General features: G+C 45.1%; 1 protein-coding gene across 1 annotated transcript in view; it reads right to left on the reverse strand.

The window, feature by feature from the left end:
- Nucleotides 1–10,239: 10,239 nt before the first annotated feature.
- Nucleotides 10,240–20,573, reverse strand: part of KCNH4 (potassium voltage-gated channel subfamily H member 4) — a 61,828-nt gene continuing 51,494 nt past the window's right edge. Inside the window, exons 13-16 of the mRNA XM_061588403.1 lie at nucleotides 19,210–19,577; nucleotides 17,817–17,923; nucleotides 14,998–15,074; nucleotides 10,240–10,767 (exon numbers count right to left, since the gene is read on the reverse strand). Of these exons, the coding sequence (XP_061444387.1) occupies nucleotides 10,240–10,767; nucleotides 14,998–15,074; nucleotides 17,817–17,923; nucleotides 19,210–19,577 (1,080 nt within the window). The remainder of the gene's footprint in view (nucleotides 10,768–14,997; nucleotides 15,075–17,816; nucleotides 17,924–19,209; nucleotides 19,578–20,573) is intronic.

Below are 20,573 nucleotides of genomic sequence, written 5' to 3' on the forward strand. Positions count from 1 at the left end.
GTTAGTCCTACCACTAGGTGAATGACGCTGGGATGGGTAGGCGGATGGGAAGAGTGGCAGCACCATTTTGGAAGTCAAAGCTGTGTGTCATGCAGCCTTCCCTCTGCCCTCTAAACTAGCCTGCTGCCCTCAGGTGGGGTGGAGGATCTGTCACCACTGTTGAAGGAAGAGTCAGGTATCAGTTTAGTCAACTTCTGTACATGGAATAGGGAGTAACCCAGTCCTTTGCTTGAAGCAGCAAAATATCTTGGACTGGCCGTGTTCTTAATATGCAGTCAATTAAACAGGTTTTCAAAATAATAGATTAATTGATTTGGGGGGAGTAGGGTGCATGCATGCCTCTACCTCCCCCTCTCACCAGTATGTTTAACAGGGCCCTCATAGGTGCTATGATGGAACTGACCAGTAGAGGTCGCTTCAGGGCAAAGAAAAGCAGACACCAACACCCACCCCTCTCTGCTAGATTCAGAATTAGAGGTGCAGAGACTTCACCTTGCCTGCCACACCCCCTGGCCTAGACGTTTCTGCCTCACCCCGCAATTTCAGAGATGTAGTGATTACCCCTGGGTGGTGAAAGGCTCTTTGCACAAGCTCAGAAGTATTATTTACTCTGGATTTTTTTTAAAAAAATCACAGAATACAGATACACGATATTGTATATTATATGTGCTAGAGAGGGGAGTAAATATTCTGAATTAATTCAAACAGAATACAAGGAAATGATCTTGTGTGTATGGCACAACTTATTTTATATAGTTTTTGTTCTCTTCCATTTTTTACAAAGATGTAAATATATCTCTGGACAATTCTTTCTCCTCTAAGTAAAGAAGGAGCTGGTTAAAAAATGGGTGTTTACATCCAGCTTATCATCCCTTTGGAAAACTGTTGATGGGTTGGATCAGAGCAGACTGCAGGTGTCACATAAGTGCGCAGAGTCCATTCTCCGGGGTAGGTGATGAAATGCCCCTTCAGGTCTTATTAGGAAGAAAGCAGGGCAACGTTGCCAAGGTGGAGGCAGCTGTGCTGCTGGTTGCTAGGAGACACAGGCCCCATCATGACAACCGGGCTGAATCCCAGGGAAGAGGTAATCAAAGGGCCTGGCATAAGGGACATGAGGAACAAAACTGCAATGGGACATCTGCCCTGCAACCCCACCCCACCCCCTTCCATCCCAGTCTCTGTGCAACTCAGCAGCGACCACCAAAGCAGCGGCAACAGTTGCCGTAGCAACAGCATGCTAGCAGAGATGCTCAGCTAGGCAGAGCTACGATGGTATGTACTTGAACAAGGGAGGAAAGTGGAACGAATGTGGAGATGTTGGGAGTTTCTTTTTAGCAGATGCTGCTGCTTCCTCTTCAGCATAGTTGAACCCAGAACTGAGAAATAATCAACCAGAGTCTGCCATGCACAGGAGTCTACAAAAGAACAGCCTGCTACCTTTAGATCACCAGCTTGCAGGTCTCAGAGCTGGAATCTGTTTCCAGTGTCCTAGAAAAGCAATGCCTCTGTGCATATACAGAGTACATTCTCTTCAATGACAGCACACATTCACCAAAAAGCAGACACACAGAGTTAATTCCCTGGCTAGTAAATGATTGCAGCTTGCTCCCTCATGTCTAGGATTTAGAGGCAGAACGTTCATACTACTACTACACAGGCACCTTTCATTTTAGAACTTTGCAGTGGCCAATTTTGTACCACAAATCACATCTCCACTCTTCTTTCTGAGAAACAACATCCAGTTCCGTATTCCCAGCAAGCTGGAGGCTTTAGCGCTGGGCATAAGGCATTCTGTGAAGGCTTTCTGGGTTGGTTTGCAGGACAGCCTAATTTAATGGACCCAGAGTAGCCCAAGCCTTACGTCCTATGTACACATAGCAGTTGGCATTTGCTCCAGAGAGCAACAGTGATAGCAAGACTGTTTTTAGGATGGCAATGGGTTTAAACAACACAAAGGCAGATTAAACTGAAGGGGCAGCAGTAGCTGGTAGCTCTAGCTGAAGCACCTTGGATAGCTCCTTGTAAATTCAGACTAAAACCCAGAGCAGATTCCACTGCTCCACTGACATGGAGCCACCAGCCGCCATTGTCAAAGGGAACCCTTAACCTGTGATCCTAAGCAAAACCCCTTGGAATAAAGTCCCACAGAAATCTAGGGGGCTTATTTCCCAGAGAAATGTGTTTATGATTGGGGTTTAAATGCATCTCTGCAACAGAACAGATTGTCTTCCAGTAGAACTGGGAGGAGATTGTGTGGGACTGGGAGGAGGTCTTGTGTAGATATTTCCTTAAAGTTTTGATCTATGTTGGAGAATACCACATTTAGGCTGCAGCCCTATACAAACTTCCCTGAGAGTAAGTCCTGTTGAACCTAATAGGGCCTATTCCAGATAAGGCATGTAGAGGAATGCACTATTAGCTGTCCAAGAGTGAAATTCCACAAGAGGAGGGAGAAGATGGCATTCAGACTTCTGCTGTGTGTGTGTGACCCTAGAGATATTGGAACTTTTGGTTTGTTGACACTGCTCAGTTTGGCTTCCATTGATTTTGTGCCAACTGTGCTTTCTAAAATTTATTCCCAGTTTTGCTTCGCTGTGGTGCAATCCCATGCAGTTCAGGAGTGTGTGTTTCAATGAAGTACCACTTGGTCAGTGCCACTGTGTATGGGGGGTATTCTTTTATGCCAAACCTTGGCTTGAAGGCTTGGCTTCAATGCACATCACTTGCTCACCCGTTCTCTACACCAGACTGGATGTAGAGTCAATACTGCCGAAAAGCATTGTGGGGTGAGGCTAAAACACTATTCATTCATTTCCCTTCATACACAACACACACTTACACTTACCATTGCACTGAATTCTGCAGCAGGGAGCCTGCCCAACTCAACTAGGCTCTCCATGCAATTAAGTACCCTAGATAGGGATGGAAGAATCTGTCAATTTCTGTTCTTTCTGTTTCACAATTTTCCAAACTTAAATTCAGTTCTCCACATTTCTGCAACAATCTGCACATTCTTCTTTTTAAAAATCATCATGGAAATTCTTCATCATTTTCATGTAAATTTCTCCTAATAAACACATTTTTGTATGCCATTTTCACTAATGTCCACATTTCTGCCAGCAATTTCCCATAATATAATGCATTTGTGTATGTTATTGTCACTAAAGCATTCATTTATACACACAATTTCCCCTAATATGTACATTTTTGTAAACATTGTTTAGTTGGGGAACCGCACTGCGAAATTCTGGTAATTGAGAATTTCAAAGGATGGCTCTGTTTTGGTTCTCATCATTTTGGAAAGTGTGAATTTTATAGATTCAGCTTTAAATGTGAACTAAATCAAATTTCTCCCCCATCTCTAACCCTGGAAGATAGGGTTTTACATTGCATCGAAAACCTACTGGAGCAGAACAAGCTCCCCACGGCAATCATTTAGCCCCAAATACATTTGGGGTGGGCTCCAAGAACTCCAACAAGGTGCAGTAAAGAGTAAGTCAGGAGGCTTGTCCCCCTCCTATGATTCTAATTACAAGGGGGAGAGAAAATGAATTAGGGTTTAAATGAACATTCTATCTGTGGTGGTGATTCTATAGTCACTTGTGCCTTAGTAACGTCCAAGCCGGACTACTCTACTGTGCCTTATATGGAGCTGCCTCTGAAAAGCATCTGGAAATTTCAGTTGTTTCAAAACACTGCTGCCTGTTTACTAATCAGGGCTGTGGATGGACAGAGAATATTGCTCCTGGTCATTGGGTATGCTGGGTCCATTCTGGCTAGTGTCAGCTGGTGGCTCCATGTCAGTGGGGCAGTGGAATTCACTCTGGGTTTTGGTCCAAACTTCAACACCTTGGATAGCTCCTTGAATCTTTGGACTAAAACCTGGAGCGGATTCCACAGCCCCACTGACATGAAGCTACCATCCACCACTAGTTCCTGGCATCTGAGGGGGTACAATAGTACAACAAAAGTGGGGGGGGGAATCCTGGAGCATTTGTTGTACGAAAAATTATAGGATTTTAGTAGGAAGCTGCAGGACACGCACCAATTAGCAGTATGTGCACCCTAAAACTTTTGCATGTGCAAACAGTATTGAAAACAGGATAGCTTCTAACTGCCCCAATGCCATCATAAGCACAAATGATCATGAATGCACAATGAAAAGGATGCCTGGAGGGGGCCTTTATCTTTTATCTGCCTGCAACATCAAAAGTCAAAGGTGGGAGGGAGAAGCTGGATGAGCAGCAGGAACACACTCACACAGCCTCTCACTCTCTTCCTACTGAAATAGGCGATGCACAAGATTAAATGGACTCATAAATAGCTGCGCAATTATGCCAGCCTTTCAAGTGTTAATGGTGGCTACGTGTTTGGAGGGAAGGAAGAGACTGGAAACAAAATGCATGCACGATGTCTGATCCAGGACCAGGACTTTCCTCATGAAATGTATGACCTCAGACTAATTCCTGTTTGCAGAATTAATTCTCGATCCAGGCCTATCTCAGTGAAGTGATAAACCTATGTCTGGGCTGCACCACGTCAGATGTCAGGTGGAGGTCTCACATCATTGAATGCTCTTCCATTCAAAAAGAGATTGCTCCATGTAGCAGACATGAGGCTAGGATAGAACCCTTCTGCCTGACCTGATAGTTTTCTATAGGAAAGTAATTTTTAAGCCCTAGGATCTAACATGATACAGTTGTGGTATCTTTATTGCTGAAATGAGATCTAAGCCAAAATGACAGAGCCAAGGCTGTGCATGCTTACATTTAACTCAGTGGACTTACATCTAGGGGTGACAAAGTGTTCTACTTTACAGAGGACAGTCCTGTTTTTGAAGGAGTCCTCCATCTGAAGGGCTGTCTGGTCCAAGTTCAGATGATGATGATGATGTCCCACTTTTCCTCCAAGGAGCTCAAAGTGGCATACAAACGTGGCTCTCCCCCCTTCCGATTTGATCCTCGCAACAAGCCTGTAAGGGAGATTAGGCTGCAAGACAGTGACTGGCCCAAGGTCACCCAGTGAGCTTCATGGCCAAGTGGGAATTTGAACCCTAGTCTCCCAGGTTGTAGCCCAACACTCTAACCACTACACCACACCGGCTTTCAGTTTAAAGAGAAAGGGCCCTACTAAGGGAGGGCAGGAGCCTTGATGTTGCTCATCAACCTGGATAGTGGACTGAGCAGGCCAGCAGCAGGTCACCTGGTCAAACTCTTCGCCACTATGGTGAGATGCAAATCTCTGTAGTAAGTTATTGTAATTATTCCTGAATGTGCACCTTTACATATAAATTAGCATATGTGTTCTCCTTTTTGGTGGTGCATTTCCCTCCCCCCCCCTTTTTTGGCAATGCATAAGTAGCCATACTACTTACATCTGACTCAGTTAACATTTATACAGTTGAAATGCATTTGTAGTCGCTGATTTGCAAATGAAAGACAGGAATTTAATTTTATTCCAGGACTTGATTTACCTGGTCCAGAGGCACATTGGTCCCTTGCAATTATTAGTAATAGCTCTGGCTACCCCTTAACCCAGTCATTTTGGGGTTCAGTTTTGGGGTTCAGCTCAGGTGAACTATACCATTGACGTATATTGTCTGGGTCCTACATATCTCGAGGAGCACCTTTCACCTTATGAGCTCACTAAAAATGCACTCCTATACACACTTACCCAGTTACCTGGGCTGGGTGTAAGTTTAATTGAACTTAAGGGGGGTTATTTTTGCATAGATATGTCAAGGACTGCAGCTTAAGATCTACAGGAAAGGCTCTTTTTAGGATTCCTTTCTTCCATTCCACCTCAGTAACATTTGGGAGTGGATGAAATGTGAGATCTTCTCTACCTGGGCTCCATTTCTGCGGAATACTCCATCAGAATTGTCAACTAAACGGAGAATGGGAGGTTTGGTATCTCTGGCCTGGCCTGCTCTTGAGCTTTTAACAGTATCTTAAACTGTAGAAATCAGCAAGTAAAGATTTTGGGCCCCTCTAGGCATCCTTTTCATGGTGCATTCGTTATGATTTGTGCTCATGATGGCATCATGGCAGTTATATGCAATACTGCTTTCAATTTTATTTGCACATGCAAATGTTTTAGGGTGGACATACTGATTCACTTCTAATTGGTGCATGTCCTGAAGCTTCCTATTGAAATCCTGTAATTTTTCATACAACTATCATTTTAGGGTGAGTGGGTTTGTCCCACTTTTGTTGCACTATAGTGCAAGAGTGCCCCTCCAGACGACAATAATACAGTAATATTGGGGAAGCATTGCAGAACAATAAGCAGAAAGATGTGTAGATGGCCCAGTATAACTCCACCACTAATGCACTATTATTGTATCAGTGACATACTGCAGAATAAACCCACAAAAAACCACCAGTCTGGAAGGGCCCTTTAACAGCATGGAAATAAACAGTGCTTTCTTATGTCTGGCTATCAACTACTGTTAAAGGCACAGCTACAGAAGCCAACTGACAAGTTGGCACACCTCCTCCCTGGCCAGAAAACTCTGCCTTGTTCCTCATCTGCAAGTAAGAGGACCTTCAATTATTATACAAAAATAATCTGTCACATTGTTAAGGTCTTTTGCTAGTTAGCTGTACCTTAAAGCACTCAGTGGTAATACTTAACATGTTTGATATTTTCTGAATGTTCAAAACACTCCACGTGTATTATCTTGTTGCAATCCTCACAATAGCCCTAAGGGGTTGCCAGTGTGGTACCCAGGGGTGCACATGCACCTATAGAGGCCTTCCCTAGCACCCACAGGCATCCTTCCCCCCACCGCTCTACACACCGATATTAATCTTGGAAGAAGCTTTCTGAAGGTGGTAGAATTGGTAGTGGCATGCATACGATGCCCACAACAGTGCGTCCAGTTTGCAGATTTGCCCACAGACCTAAAAAGGTTGGCAACTCCTGTTTAAGGTAGGTCAGTTTTATTATCCCCATATTACAGTTTGGGGAGGGGGTGCTGAGGATGAGCTGGAGTGGCTTGCCCAAGGCCAGCTAAGGAGTTCACAGTAGGTGGAAGGTAAAGTTTAAGCCACATACTTCCTGACTCACTGCTCATTTAGGGATGATATTACATCAGCCCTCACTTGAGAGTTCAAGTCAGCCTATTCTTAAATTTAAAAAGGTGGTTTTAACCTTTTATTGTATGAGGTTTATAATTTTTTTAAAAGAAAATGATTGTATTGTTTTAATGCATGGCAATTTGCTGTGAGCACTTCTGAAAAGTAAGCAGTATATGAATCATAATTCACTGCTGGGACACAACTGAATGAAAATTAGTCTCAACAGAGCCCTATTGTAAGCAATTGAAGGAATGGGGTATCAGCCTGTGTTGTTATCATAGCACACACATGCAGACTAGCAGTGCAATCTAGTACATTATTATTTATTACATTTATACCCTGCCTTTCTTTTCATGATAGAAACCCAAGGCGGCTTACATAAAGTTCCCAGGCGGTCTCCCATCCAGGCATTGACCAGACCTGACCCTGCTTAGCTTCAGCAGGGTGCTGGCCTCATGTGCTTTCAGACCATAGCCTGGGACATGTCTATTCAAAAGCTCCACTAGATTCAATGGAACTTACTCTCAGGTAAGTGTGTATTGAATTGCAGCCTAAGACTGCAATCCTATACCCACTTACCTGGGAGTAAGTCCCATTGAACTCAGTGGGGTTTACTTTTGGGTAGAAATGCATATGGAAGGAGGACGTACTGGGAGCAGTTTTGTTTGTAGGATTTTGAGTGTGCATCCTCAGTGAAACAAATCACAATGACATGTTCCAAAATGGAGCTAGTAACTCTTGGCCTCACAGCTTATTGAGATATGTGCTCATCACACATGCAAGTGTGCCCGTGCAGAGTGCCTTCCCTTCATCACTGAGCACTCTCAGTTAGCCCATACATCAGGGATGGGGAATCTGTGGCCCTCCAGATGTTGTTGGGCTCCAGCTCCTATCAGCATGGCCAGTGCTTAGGAGTGATGGAAGTTGTAGTCCATCGACATCTGGAGGGCCACATCTTTCCATCCCTGTTCTATATCATCTCTAGGATTAGGCGGCCTGGTCAGAGAGGATGCAACTTGCAGGCAAGCTTGAGCTCTGTCACCTTTGGGCTTAGAAAGTGAGAACTAGGTTTTCCTGGTAGAATGTGTTGAGCTGTTAGGATATATTAGAGCCCAGGGAGGATAAGAAAGAGGGAGACTGACTTTCTCTAATTAGCCAATCTACTTTCTTTGGAATGGGGAAATAAAATGCGGCCAGTGCTGCAGTATTTACCCAGAGGCCTCTCTCCTCTGCTTTTTAGGTTACCATTCCCCCGCCTGCTCCTTAGGAACGGCTAAAACAGAATAGAAAAACAAATTCTTTGTCAGGAATTTCATGGAAGGATAACATACCCCCTCCTGCACTCCTATTTACCATAAATATTAAGGTGTTTTTTTTTTTAAGGAGGGGGTGTTTTTGGCTCCGTAGCAAGACTGGAAAGCAACCGGTCATCAGAAACAAAGATGATCCTGGTTTTAAAGGTGTTAGGGGAAGGAAAGGACAAAGTCAAAATGAACGAAATTCGCAGAAAAATGCTCTAGCAGTTGCCTCTAGTTTGGATCTTCTTGCAGAAATGCACACATATAACCCCTTCAAGAAGGAGCTCCACTGTGAGGCAGATGCCACAGGCCGTGGATTTGGGACATCATGAATTGTGGCAGAGGGGCAGACCTATAGGGCAGAAATTCTCCTGTGCAAGCTTCACTGAAACAGAAACATAGGAAGCTGCCATATCGCAAATCAGACCATTATTCCAGTATTGTCTATTTCAGATAGGAGTCATTCCCAGCCCTACCTGAAGATGCTAAGAATTGAACCTGGGACCTTTTGCATGCAAACAATGTGCTCTACCATTGAGCTATGCTGTTTGGAACCATTGCTGTTGTGCAGCTCCCATTCATTTGTGCAGCTCCCATTCATTTTGATGAGGCTTGCACAGATGAACTTTCTGGAGGGATTGTGCCTCATGTTAACACACAAGAGGGAAAGTCCCATTCATATTTCCCTCCTCCAGCACCAAAATAGCTTGGATCAGCTGTGCCCCCTCCACCCCATTCACACACACGCATATATAGATATATGTATCTTATAACAAGCCCACTGATGCTGTCATATGTAGGTAGAGTTCCCCAACCTCGTGCCCTCCAGATATTTTTGGACTATAGCTCCCACCATCCCAGGTTGGGGAAGACTGGATTTATGGACTTGAGGATGAACAGGGTACAGTATATTGAATCTGGGGAGTTAATGCGTAATGTAACTGACTGCCTTCACATGCAATGCTAAGCCAAAAATTATGGCTTAATAAGCTGGGATCCACACAGGCAATTTGCAGCTGCTTCACACCTCCCTGTGCACAAGTGGCTGAACAAAGCAGGATCCATCACTTAAATCTGTTATGCACGAACCCAAAAGCTATGATTAATAGATTTGAAACAAGCCAGACTTGAAGCCTTGGTTTGAATATGCTGGCTGGCTTCAAAGTCATTGACCAGAACTTCCAAGTAACAGGAAGCTACAGGTTAAGTTCTGAATCCTGGTTTGTTTAGCTGTTTGCAGGAAGGGATGTGTGAAGTGGCTGCAAAGTGTGTGCAAATGCAGCCATTGCCTTAAAAATGCATCAAGGTTTAAGATTCAGCTGTGTGTGAGTGTTTTAAAGGATCCTTTAAAAACAACCTTGGAAATCAAAACGTTCAAGATTGATTTCACTTCATTTTCTGTCTGTAAACACACTAGTTGCCAGAGCAAAGTGTTTCCATTAGCCTCACCTGGAGGGGGAATGTGTTGATCTGCCAAGCAGTTGCAACATCTCTTTGAAGCTGATTTTTTAAAAAACTGCACTCAAGCTGCTCCCACCAGGTTTTACAGTAAAAAGGGGCAGGGTTTGACTCGCATCGTGTGCCCCATTTTCAGAAGAGAGAGGTGGAGACACAATGGAACCAGCAGAACACTGAGTATGTTCCTACCCTCTCACAGGAAAAACTCCCTTCCCCATGGATTAAACTTTACCGAGTACCAAAAAAACACCAAAGATTGATGCTGGTGGCCAAAACAGGGTATGTTGAGTCCATTCCTAAGATCATTGTGGAGGCCAGCTTGCTTGAGCCTTGCTTGGCTACTCTGCAGAGCCCTGAATATCCATCAGGTAGAAGCTGTGGCAGCAGGGGCCTTCTTGGCATCAGTAAAAGGTCTCTGAACTTGACCGGAAATGAAAGTGTGCTCTTGGACAGCCCTGTCCTGAGCATACAGAGACAGAGTTTCTCGGGGAGAGAGAGGTAACAGGACACAACACAGGTGAGCTGGAATGGGAAGAAGTCATCTTAGCCATCTGGCCACAGTGGTGGCTTCCACGTCCCTGCTCTGCCCACGGGGAATGGTATTGGTACTTGGGACTTGCAGGGCCACAGGAAGTGGTACCTTGCTGTTCCCTGAGTCCCAAGTGCTCCGGGCAATGGGAGGCAGCTGACAGTGGGGAGTTAGTAAAGGCTGAAAAGTCTATGCTTGAGGAAGCAGGGAGGCTGGAGGGTGGCATGGACACAGAGGCCTGAGATGAAGGAGGCGTGGAGGGTGAGGCCTGGCCACAGCTGTGGGGACAGCTCAAGGCAGGGACAAAGGAAGACTGAGTGACTAGCTGGCTCTGAAGGAGGTTCATCAGATGTTGCAGCTCTCGGCTGAGTTGAGAGACTTCCCGGTTCAGGCTGTTGATCTGCGGGGAACCAGAAAAAGAAGCAAGACCTAGCACACACAGAGCACTTTTAGATTGTCATGCATCCATTGAATCAGTCATTCTTACAACATGTGTGTTCACTAGATTGGCATGACTGTCCCTGTACGGCAGGGGTGGGCAACCTGTGACCCTCCAGATGTGTTCCGGGACTCCAACTCCCATCGACTATTGGCCAAGCTGGCAGGGGCTGATGGGAGTTGCAGTCCAACAGCAGTGGTATATTTTGAAGTGCAGGAGTTCCTCAGGACAACCTGCATAGCCATAACGCAATAGCCACACCCCTTTTAAGGCTATACAATAATAGTGAACTTTTGACCAATGCAGACATTACAGCTTTAATAGCAGCCCAGTTTTGTTCTTTTCTCTCTCCTCTCCCCACCCCCTTTGCTTAAGATGTGTTTTATTGATGATTATCTTGTTTTTCGTGTGACTTTAGCTGTGCTTTGTGGATAATTTTATTGCGTATATCACTTAGAGAGCTTTATGATGAAGTGGTATATAAATTATTAATTCATTAAACATCTGGAGGACCAAAGGTTCCCAACCCCTGCCGTACAGGCTAAGGTGGCGAAAGAGTGGCTTCGCTAAGGCCACCTGGTGGATTTGTGGCAAAAGTGAGATTAATACCAGGGACTTCTTAGTTTGTCCCTTGCTCTCTGAGCTTCTATGTTACAGTAGTTCTGCAATTTATCAGGGGCATGCACCTCAAGCCTTGGATTTGAAATGAAACTAGTGGCATTTAAGCCCCACCTACATCATGGAATCCCCATCTGGCTGTATCAAATCCCTTAGTTGTCAACCTCAGTTTTCCCCTCCCAAATCCGTGAAATGGCAATAGCATCAATCAACCTCACATGTGTTACAGGAGCAGGAGGGAGCTACATCATTCACCAAACCCCACATGATTTGTTCCTGCAAATGTCAGAATTGTGCAGGGTTCAGCCACATAAAAGCAGAAAGGACTGGCTTTTGTTGGGGAATTCCATTATTGTAATTTTTTCCTCCCTTCCCATCTTCCTCTTTTTTTAAAATGGAGTGAAAATCATTTCACAATAATCTCCCTAGAAGCTTCAAAACTTTTTTTTCCCACCAGCCCACTTGGCCTGAAATACTTATAACTAGCCATTTGTGACTGATGATGGTCTGGAATTTAAAAATATCAAATCTCTTAGAATTTTCAAAAGCTTCCTTGCCTCATCAACTGGAGGTGATGCTTACTCCACAAGAGTGGCTGCCTACAACCCTTAGTTCAACAGTGGGCAACCTGTGGCCTTCCGATGATGCGGGACTCCAACTCCCATCATCCCTGACTACTGGCCATGCTGACAGGTGCTGATGGAGTTGGAGTCCAACAACATCTGGACAGTGAAAGTTCCCTACCCCTGTCTTAGTTGAATGGTTCAATATGGTTTCATGGTAGTTTTACAATATTGTTTTTATGTAAAGCAGCCCCAGCATTATTTGGCAAAAGCCACCAGGATACATTGAAATAAATTGATGGTTATCACCCCTTCCCTCCTCCTGTAACCAAGCCCAACACCAACACCCCTTCCCATTTAAGGCACTGCCTTTACGTGAAATGAAGACATAAGATATAAAGTAATACTATATAATAAAAAGAACCTCTGACCATGTACAAAATGCTTTACCTGTACCCACTGAGCACTATAGATGGTTCTCCACATTTCAGCAGTAATTTTAGACTTTTTTTCCCTTGTGGAAATTTGTTAGCATTTGGGTGCAAATTTCTCCTAATATACACATTTTTGTATGCAATTTTCCCTAATGTAATGCATTTTGTATGTTATCTTCATTAATATATGTTTTCATGCACATTTTCCCCTAGTATATGCATTTTGACTGGAGAACTACTCTGCAAAATTTGGAGAAGCACAAATTTTGAAAGATGGCTGTGCTTTGGTTCACAATCTGTTTTGGAAAGTGTGAATTACACAGATCTGCCTTTAACTGAGAAGTGAACTGAATTTCTCCCCCTATTGTGCACTAGCCTCCCCCCGCCCCATTAATCCTGGGCCAAAGTATTCAATTGTCAATTTACAAACATGAAAATACTAAGGGCTTTGCCTCTGCGCACTTCATGCACCAGTCCCTCACCCAGGTTGGCAAGCCACCTCCCCCTCCCCCTTATCCCAGGTTGCCAAGGACCTCCTCCCCCTCCCCTCACCCCAGGTCCCTAAGCCCCACTCTCCCCTTCACAGGGGTCACCAAGCCACCTCCTCTCCCCCTCCAATGGTTGAGCAAAGCTCCTGCTCTCCTTCCCCCCCTTACCAAGCTTCCTCCTTTCCTCCACCCCCCATGATGCACCAAGCTTTATGTTCAGGAGGCATGATAGGAATGCTGAGGCCTGGCAGAGGTGCGCCAGCCTGTCACTCCATGGCTTGCCCAGCTACCACCCACCAGCTTTCCTGCTCACTCTGGTGCTCTCCTCCCTCCCCCCACAAGTTGCCAAGCTTCACGCATACAGGCACATGGGTCGCCAAGCTTTCCCCCCCTGCAATGGTACACCAAGTTTATACCCTCCTCACATGGGCTGCCAACCTTCTTGTTTTGCAGGCTTCACGGTAGCAATGGCAAAGCCTCCTGGAGCTGCCCTGGCTGGTTGCTCCACGGCTCCCCAGGACACCACCCACCACTGCCTGGTCACTTGCTGTCCGCAGCGCATGTTGTCACACTCAGTTCGCAGCCCCACAGACCACAGTGCCACCTGTTGTGAAGTTGCAAACTGCAGCATGTCAGGTGCAGGGGTTACAAAAGATATAAATATATAGGAAGAAATTTTTAATATTCTGAAAGATAAAATATACACTACAAATATTAACAATGCACTCCTATATTCTGCTTATAGGCTAAATGCCAATTTAAAAGTGAGGGCTCCTTACATGAATCAGCCAACAAGCACCCACTTTTAAATTGGCATTTGGCCTATAAACAGAATATAGGAGTGCATTGTTAATATTTGTCTGTAGTGTATATTTTGTCTTATGGAATGTTACAAATTATTTTCATATCTATAAACTTGCAGTTGAGTATTTTACCTTAACTCTGTCTTTTTGAAGCTGTCTTCTGTTGAGAAGAGTAAGACTCTTTTTCTGGTTCTGGTTGACAGAGCACTGACCAGGGACCTTTATTTCTGATCTGATCCAATGCAACATCTATACTAGGGGCTCCCAAACTGTGGTCCATGGACCACCAGCAGTCCACATGCTTCATTCAGGTGATTCATGGCATGCCTGCATTAAAAATTCATATTGATTTTTAATTGTATTTTTATTGCTTCTTTTATTTCTGACATCATATTTTATTGTATTACAATTTGAAATCTGTGGAAAATAATTAAATACAATAAACATGAAATAAAAGAAGCAATAAAAATACAATTGAAAACCATACAGCATCTAGCACAGAGCATTGCTACAACTAGCAGAAAAATCACTGAGCGGTCCGCCAAGACCATCAGCAATTTTCAGGTGGTCCATGGGGGAAAAAAAGTTTGGGAATCACTGATGTATAAGGCATTCATGTAGCAGCTGAAGAATGGGAAGCAGCCAGAGCATTGGGGCGGGGAGTGTGTGTGTGAGCGAGAGGGAGAGAGCACACTCTGCCTGAGATGGGCTCCTATGAAGAATGAGGAGCAGATCACAGAGGCGCCTTAGGAGGGGAGGAAGGGGAAGGAGAAGAAGGCTGGCTTTGTTGCTACGAAATTGTCACCAACCCGGTGCTAATTTTAAACCCTGACGCCCTGAGTCAGAAACGCCAACACCAGGATGCACAAAAAAAAAATCAACTCTCTCATCCCTTTTCTTCCCCCAAGGGTGGCGTGTGGGGGTGAGGGCAGGAACGAATGCAGCTGAGCCAAAAAGAAAACTAAACTAACCCCTTCAGACATGGGGATAGGAAGGGCCTTCATCGGACCCAAGTTTAGCCAAACCACACGTGTGTGTGTATGTGAAAGAGATGTCATGAAACGTCACTTTCTGATCAGGAGGGTCTTTCCCCTAGTCCTTGATGTGCGAGGCCTCATGGTATTTACTTAGTGGCAAGGGTAGTGCACTTTGTTCATGCCCAGAGGCATTAAAAGCTAATCTTAACTTAGTACTTTCAAGGGCTTTGTACATTCAAGGGCTAGATGCTAGCAGGGAACACTGATGCCAGGACTGAGCCCTAGTGAGCTCTTTCCCTGCGACCCACCTCTTCATTCAGCCTCCGGATGTTCTGCTTTACCTCATCAGCTTCTGCAGCTAACACAGGGTTGGCTTGCTCCGTCCCTGGAAGGAAATCCAAAGGGTGGGGTGGGGTTCAGGAGATGAGAGGATGACAGAGAATACCCACAGTGATTTGCCTTCCGATTGGTCCCCCGACACTGTGCTTGTATGAGCAAGGAGTCTACACTAGGGTTGCCAGGTCCATGGCCTGAGACTGATCCTGTATCTTTAGGAAAAGAGAAAGTCAGCCAAGTGCAGGTGTTCTTGCAACTCTGTAATGGGGAAAACCACAAGGTGGAATTCTCCCTTCCCCCTGCACAACTTTTAAAGATACAGAAGACTTCTTAGAGTCCGGGCCTGGCAACCAAGAGGTCTTCTCTATCTTTAAAAGTTGTGCAGGGGGAAAGGAGAATTCCACCTTGTGGTTTTCCCCATTACAGTGTTGCAAGAACACCTGCACTTGGCTGACTTTCTCTTTTCCTAAAGATACAGGATCAGTCTCAGGCCATGGACCTGGCAACCCTCGTCTACAAGCTGGAGCAAACCTCTAAAAGAGGGTTGGATAAACTTTTTCAGCCTGAGGGCCGCATTCCCTTCTGGGCAACCTTCTGGGGACCACACACCAGTAGTGGGTGGGACCAGAGGCCAAAGTGGGTGGAGCAATGAGTATAAATTTTAAAGTTTCACCATAGGCTAGTTTCTACACACACACTCCTCCCTGTCCTCCTTCCAGGCAAGCAAGAGGCATTATCCAGGGACACATCCCAGCCAGGCAAAAATACCCAAGAGGATGTGAAGCAAAGCCAGTGAGCTGTGTGGCCTGAGGAGAGGGGGCGTGGCCTGGGAAGAGCCCCAAGGGCCAGGCAGGGAATCCCAGAGGGCCATATCTGAGCTGATGCTAGTCAAGTCCCACCCTTTTCCCCCGTAAAATCTGGTGGGAGCCATTTGAGTGCATGTTTTTTTTTAAATTCAGCTTCAAAGAGATTTTGCAACTGATCAGCAGGTCAACCCATTCCCCCTGCTGGTGTGGCTAATGGAAACGCTTTGAACTGGCGACTAGTGTGCTTACAGCCCTGGACTATCCTTTTCCCCTGCCACACAGTTTGTCTGCTGAGGAACTTTTTGGGGATGGGGGAGCCTTCAGTCTGGTGAGTCAACACCTGCAGTCAGAAGTGGTGTAGTCCAGACCCAGGTTTATTACCTCAGAAAAAACCAAGGCCCAATTCTGCACCTGTGTAAATTATGTATATAGGATCAATCTGTATACATTTATTTACTATAATTCATTCTACTGCTAATCACAAGGATGGGGTGGTGGTCAAAAGCTAACCATATAGTAATGACCCCCCCCCCACAATAACTTAGCTCTTAATGGTGATTTGTTCTTATTTCATACTCCCCACTTCTTCCTGGTAGGAAGCTCCAGGGGCAGCCTTGTACAGAACCAGTTTCCACATGTGGAGAGAGCAGTGGAGACTTAAAGAGTGTTTTTACAGTATATGTTTATGTACACTAAACGGAGAGAGGGAGAGAGGCAATCAGCCAGACAGTGCTAGTCTGCAAAGCAGCATGTTCCCCAAAAGCAAGGCTCCTTTTCACCAGCCAGCTGCAAAGCACACTTCCGTCTCCATTGCTGGCCACATTCAGCTGCCAAACTGTTGCTCTCCAGCCCTGTCCTGTGTACATGGTGCATTTCCTAAGCTAGTAGCCACTACCCATCAATGCTCATTAAAGAGACATCTTTTAAGCCATCAAAACCCCATTGATAAGCATCTTCAGGTAGCTCTAGAAACATCAACTGGCCATTAATGTCTATTAGCAAGCCAGCAAATGATACAACTGTGATCATCTCTTGGCGTAACACAATAGGTATTTCTGTTTCATTGCTCAGCCTGCCTTCTAGTGTGGTGGATGATTCTGTCCTGTTGCCAGTGTGGAAGTTAAAGTCAACTGCCAGACAGGTTGGCTTCTGCATATGGAATGAGGCAGTGGCAGGAGGAGAGGGATGGGGGTGGGGCACCACCTTGTCCATCACCTCAGGCAGCAAAATCTCTTTGCCTGCGCTGGCCCAGCTTCCTGCTATTCTTAGGGCTCCTTCAGACATCCTTTTTATTGTGCATTCATGATGATTTGTGCTCATGATGGTATTGGGGCGGTTATACAGTATGTGATCCCACTTTCCCTTTTGTTTGCACTGGCAAAGGTTTTGGGGTGGACATACTGCTTCGTTTCCAATTGGTGCATGTCCCTTAGCTTCTTGCTGAAATCCTTTAATTTTTCATACCACAAGTATTTGGGGTGGGGTGGGGGTTGTCCCACTTTTGTTGCGCTTAGTGTCCATCTGGACAAAAATAATGCAGTAATATTGGGGAAGCATTGCAGAACAACCAATAAAGCAGAATGATGGGCAGACGGTCCAATATAAACCAGTCCCTAATGCACCCTTATTGTGTCAATGGCATAATGCAGAATACACTTGCAAAAAACTCCAAACACCCCACCAGTTTGGAGGGGCCTTTAGATTCAGCAGTTGTGCAGCATCTCACGTTCTCAGAATATTTTCTGAGTGAGCTGTCATATATAAACTATTATAACAGAAATACAACTGTGGTAGGTCAAGGGAAGAGATGACCATTCTTAACTTGATTGCTTGCTAATGAGCCTTGATGCTCAACAGAGCGCTGAAGATGCTAGCTCAATAGTCTACAAGTCATTTCTTTAATGAGCATTGATGGTTACCAGCTAAGTGGCTTCTTACCCTGTAAGACAGGTGGAAAGACCCCTCTCATCAGTTGCTATGGTTACCTGATACTGGAGGCTCTTGCACTGAGCTCTGCCGGGGCTGATCCATGTTGAAATTGAAAGTTTGTGCCTCTGATGTGCCACCGTCATCTTCAATTCCATCAACAACTCTAGGGAAAGACAGGTTAGTTTAAGCAAGGGGTCAAAAAGTGGAAGACAAAGTTAAGCAACAGCTGTTAGATATAGAACCTCCACATTCAGAGGCAGTCTATCTCTATATACCTGATGTTGAGGATAAACAAGAGAAGATGGCTCTCTCTATCCTGCCCCGATTAGCTTCCCTAAAGCATCTGGTTGTCTTCTCTTGTAGACAGAGAGAAGGACTAAGTGAAACTGTAATTTCATCCAGCAAAGTAATTCTTGTGTGCATTGCTAATCAAAAGAGTGCATCTGATCCCGTGCAGAATGCATGCATCTCAAGAAAAGGGATTTATTCTTCTGAAATTAGGGGAGCAGAGCTTCCAAGTCAGAAGGAGTAACCATTCAGCAGACTTAAGTCCCAGGACCAGAGACAGACATAGAAAGGTTCAAGCCATTAAAAAAATCCAAGAACATAAAAAGACCACTTCACAACTAAATTTGGTTCCCAATGTGTAAAGAAAACAACAACAGTTTATCAAGGGGATATCTGAAAATACAGAAAGCACCAGATGTAAGCATATCATTCAGTCCAGGCAAAGTGAATTTTGAGATATTTTCTAACCACAGGTTACAGTTTACAAATCAGCAGCACAAAACTGTGATGCAGAGCCAGCATATTTTATAACCAGTTCATTATTAAAATAAAGTCAGCCAACTAAAACACATACACATATGCACACAAATTAAATTGGCTGGAAAAAAGACCTCATTCTGGTAAGCAAGACATTTCAGTGTGTGAGGGACAGAAACGCCAAATGGTCTGCAGCCCCCAGCTTTTCACGGGGGCGTTGGTCTAATTTCATGTGAATGGCAAGAATGGGGAAAACCAGGGGGAAGTTGGGTAGCAGAGAGAAAAGGCAATGGGAGAGAGAGAGAGAGAGAGAGAGAAAATAGGAAAGGGGGATGCCCCTCTCATTTTTGGTTCTGTCCACTCCTTGCCCACTTTTAGCTCTGTTCCTTCCCATTTTTGGTTCCAGCCCTGCCCACCAATGGCATGTGGGCTTTACCCCCAAGGAAATGCACCCCTTGGCAGAAATAAAGATCCTCCCCTGGTGCCCCATGCTGGGAAGTTCTCCTGCATAAATCACAGTGAAATAAACAGGAGCTACGCAACAGCGCTGTTTCATTCTTGCACACCTCCCATTCATTTCAATGGAGCTTTTGTAGGAAAACTTCCCTGTGGGTCACACCCTACAAGTCAAATCCATCTCTCAGTCTGTTTATGCCCATCCAGGAACACAATATGGACCCTTACCTGGGGCTGAGGTCTGGGGTTCCATAGTTCACAAGGGAGGGAATGAGGAGTTTGCCAGGTTTCTGCCCATTGCTGCTCTGGTTGTCAGAGTGCCATTCATCACGGCAACACCGCGGAGAGGGGCTGCGGCCCCGGTTGCAGTGGGCCGGGGACCGACAATTTCGCCGCAGGGCTGAGAACTGGCGCAGGTCATCTCCCAATAGGCTGTTGAAGGAGCCACGCCTCACAGGACTGTTGAGATTGGGTAAGAGGAGTTTGCGGCGGGTGATGGTGGCAGGTGAAGGCTGGAAGATGTCCTCAGGGTCCTCACTGTACTCCTGGATGGAGGGCAGGGGCTTTTCAAGGGCAGCACCACTTTCAAGGTGAGACTAACCAAGAGGAAAAAAAGGAGGAAGAGGATTCAGAAGGATTTTCTCATATGTGAGGCTTAAATCACCTTTAATTAAACCCCTCTCATGCCCCATCTGCACTATACATTTACAGCACTATCATGCCACTTTAAACAGTCATAGCGTCCCCCAGAGAATCCTGGGAACTGTAGTTTGTTAAGGGTGCTAAGAGTTGTTAGGAGACCACAGAACAATAATTTGCAGAGTTCCATGGGAAGAGGGATTGATTGTTAAACCACTCTGGGAAGTGTAGCTCTGTGAGGGGAATAGGGGTTTCAACACCCTTAACAAACTACAGTTCCCAGGGAAGTCATGAAGGTTTAAAGTGGTATGATACTGTTTTAAGTGTGGGGCATACATATGATCATCTGATCGCTGTTGAGGTAGAAGGTATGCAATTGTAATGTAAACAAGTATTACAAATCAGTTCACATTTGCACTGCAAGCCAGTTTAAGCCTTACTGTGAAAATCCCCTTACCTTTCATGTTCCTATTTATCATTATCATTCATTCTCAGATAGCATTTTTAAATATAGGAATTGCTGCCTCAAGATTTATTTGCAAGGCTAACCATTATTATTCTGTTCATTTTACAGAGGGCAGAAACTAAGACTGGGGGCACGCAAGTCACTACAAAAGCAGTGAGAATGGTTTTTCTGGGTAAATTTTGAAGTGACTCTGCCCTCTGCTGGACACACCTCCCTCCCCCCATGCTGACTTCAGACCTTTCAAGACCGCCTTCAGAAAAGTGTTGGGCCAATCACTCTCTCTGCCTAAGCCTACAGCAAAGTGTTTCCATTGGTCACACCTGGAAGGGCAACGGGTTGATCTACCAATCAGTTGCTAAATCTGTCTAAAATTGAATAAAAAAAAATATTTGAGCTGATCTGACCAGGTTTTAGAGTAAAAAGGGGTGGGGTTTGACTAGCATCATATGCCCGTTATCACAAAACAGACGTGGAGATGCACTGGAAC

The sequence above is a fragment of the Rhineura floridana genome, chromosome 11 (assembly GCF_030035675.1).
Source record: "Rhineura floridana isolate rRhiFlo1 chromosome 11, rRhiFlo1.hap2, whole genome shotgun sequence".
Taxonomy (NCBI): Eukaryota; Metazoa; Chordata; class Lepidosauria; order Squamata; family Rhineuridae; genus Rhineura; species Rhineura floridana.